The sequence below is a fragment of the Pteropus vampyrus genome, unplaced genomic scaffold, assembly GCF_000151845.1.
Source record: "Pteropus vampyrus isolate Shadow unplaced genomic scaffold, Pvam_2.0 Scaffold17, whole genome shotgun sequence".
Lineage (NCBI taxonomy): Eukaryota > Metazoa > Chordata > Mammalia > Chiroptera > Pteropodidae > Pteropus > Pteropus vampyrus.
This window is the reverse complement of record NW_011888798.1, coordinates 4,820,130-4,822,700: the sequence shown is the minus strand read 5'-3', so window position 1 is coordinate 4,822,700 and position 2,571 is coordinate 4,820,130. Positions and strand designations below refer to the sequence as shown.

The window sequence follows — 2,571 nt, the reverse complement described above, 5'->3', positions numbered from 1 at the left end:
CCAAAGATTAAGTAAAAAACAATTTGTATTCTAGCTTTTGTGACATCAAACTTTGAATTCATGTAATACTCCAATAATCATATCATCAGCACTAGGAAAGTGCGTTTAGTTCAAAGCATTGACCTGCATTTTCATGGGGGACTAACTTTGGAAGATGTTTATGCATATATACAAGCAAACCTTTACCTGCACAAGTTTGATTGGATTCATCTTCATTGCTCCCACAATCATTAGCTCCATCACAAAGCCATCTCTTGGGAATGCAGCGATTATTCTTGCATTTAAATTGATCATCAGGACAGCTATGATTGGCTGGGGTGGGGGAGGAAGAAGAGGAGAAAGAAGTTTAATTATACAAAATTGGATAAAATTGTGATTAAGTTATAGTTATGGAGATGTTACAGTAATTATAATATTATAGTAGAATATATGCTGTAGCTTCTATAATTTACTATCTCATATTTCATAAAAATATTTATTTTCTGGGCTCTGTTAAAATGTAATAATTTTCTAGAGAACATCAAATAATTAAATCTCATATAAAAAGAAATATATTCATTTTTTCATATCTTCACTAAAACCAACTATATCTCTTTGTTTTTCCATCCCTTAACAGAGCAAGTGACTCAATTTCAAAATATTTACAAAAACATTTAAAATTAACCTCAAATTTTAATGTAAAACCAAACAAGTATACATCAAATAATTTAATCATACATATCAAAAATAATTGTTTAAGCCACATATACACTCAAGTACTTCTTAAAATATTAAATAAATCTAATTTTGTTACGCTTTGTCCAATATTTCTTGGAAATGGAAGTAAAATATAGAAAAGAAAAATGCATTACCTGTGACCTGGAATTGATGTTAAATATGAGCTCTTGCAAAATTTTAATAATAAAAATGATCACTATGAGTTTTCCCCCAGTACACACAAATAAACGTGCATCCAAAAAATATACTGAGGATAAGACCAATTCTCACGTGGGAAGCTGTGCTAGGGATTAAATCTCCAATATCTAAGCACAAGAGGAGGCCATCTTAAAGTTAACCTGTGTTGTTGTTGTTTTTTTTTTTGCTTTCTAGAGACTAAATTCCTAACTGAATTGGCATACTCACAGCTTCAACATTCTTTTGAAGTAATTTTCCTTCCATCTAGTAGTTGCACTTCTATTTAAAAATAAATGTTGATATTAGTGTTACTTAGAATTTGAAAAATAACCATTTAACATGCTGTTGCATAACAAATGTATGCCTTCCAAGTCAGTTTCCATAAAACACGATTTCTTTAAAGTAGCTTTGGTGATAAAAATGTTTTATCACTTTTTAGAAAGTTTTTATTCATGTACAACAAGAAAAAAAAGGTAGAAAAGCTTTATGTTTTCTGGAGCTCATGATTAACATTTTTACTCCAGGGACTTTAGCAAGAATAGCTGCTCGTGAGAATAAAAGTCATCCATTTTATTACAGGGTCAACATTTTAAAGTACAAGATTATGCGTAAGCACTTCATTGAAGCTTGATCAAGAACCTTTGCAATTTTAATCGATGATGTAAATCAGAGTTCAAAAAGAAGGTGTAAATATAACCCATAGTTTTGTGATTTGGAGTTGAGAAGTTAAAGGATAGAAAATAGAATGATAACAGAATTCAAGGTCAAAGGTTATAAGTACTTAAAATCTAAAATAATCTTCTAAAATGAATTGTATAGTTCTAGAATATTAACCATGGGGCCCCAGAAATAAAAATGCTGCTCAGAATCACTGTAATGTTTAGAGAGGGCACCATACTGCTGAAAGGTGGTCAGAGATATTTAGCATTCTTTTGCCCCATTTGTGTAGTCATTATTCATTCATGTGTTAGGTGCTGTAGTGGACTCAGACTACAAAAATGCTACAACATAATGTGTCTCCTCATGAAGATATTAATCTATTAGAGGAACCAGATAAGTAAGCATACAATCGCAATATGATTTGTCAAGTATCATAGTAAAGGAATATACAGGACATGTTTAACTTCAACTGAGCTATATTGAGAAGATTATTTTGGTGTTCAAAAAAGTCTTCCCTATGGAGGTAATGAAAAACTACTGTGAATTCTGTAGAGAGAGAATGACATGTTTTGGAGGTCTACTTATAGTTCAACTTAATAAGAACAAAGAGGTTAAGTGTATGCATGATAAACATTTAAGGCTTAAAAATGTAAAAATGTGACATAACATAAAGTGCCTTATATGCGAGTCAATTAATTTTAGAATTTATTTTGTTAATTTTGCAGTTATTAAAGTAATAAGATTCAATTTCAGTACATAAATACCTTTCTGGAAGCAGTGTCAAAAATGAGCTTTAGTTAGGGGAGAAATAGTGGTAGGAATAATAATAGGGCACTTCCTGAGTTAACCTACAATAAGAACCTAATTTAGCCAGTGAAGACTGAGAGGAGGTAAAGATGAAAACTTAATTATTTGGAGATAAAAGAGATAGGAATTATTGATAGAATTGAATATGTACTAGGAGTGAATTAGAAGACTTCAGGAAAAGCCCAGGGTATAGGGTCGGACCACATACCT

General features: G+C 31.1%; 1 protein-coding gene across 1 annotated transcript in view; it reads right to left on the bottom strand.

Annotated features, from left to right (window-relative positions):
* The window catches only part of LRP1B (LDL receptor related protein 1B), a 1,708,438-nt gene that overhangs the window by 669,107 nt on the left and 1,036,760 nt on the right, over positions 1–2,571 (bottom strand). Inside the window, exon 17 of the mRNA XM_011354519.1 lies at positions 187–312. Within this exon, the coding sequence (XP_011352821.1) occupies positions 187–312 (126 nt within the window). The remainder of the gene's footprint in view (positions 1–186; positions 313–2,571) is intronic.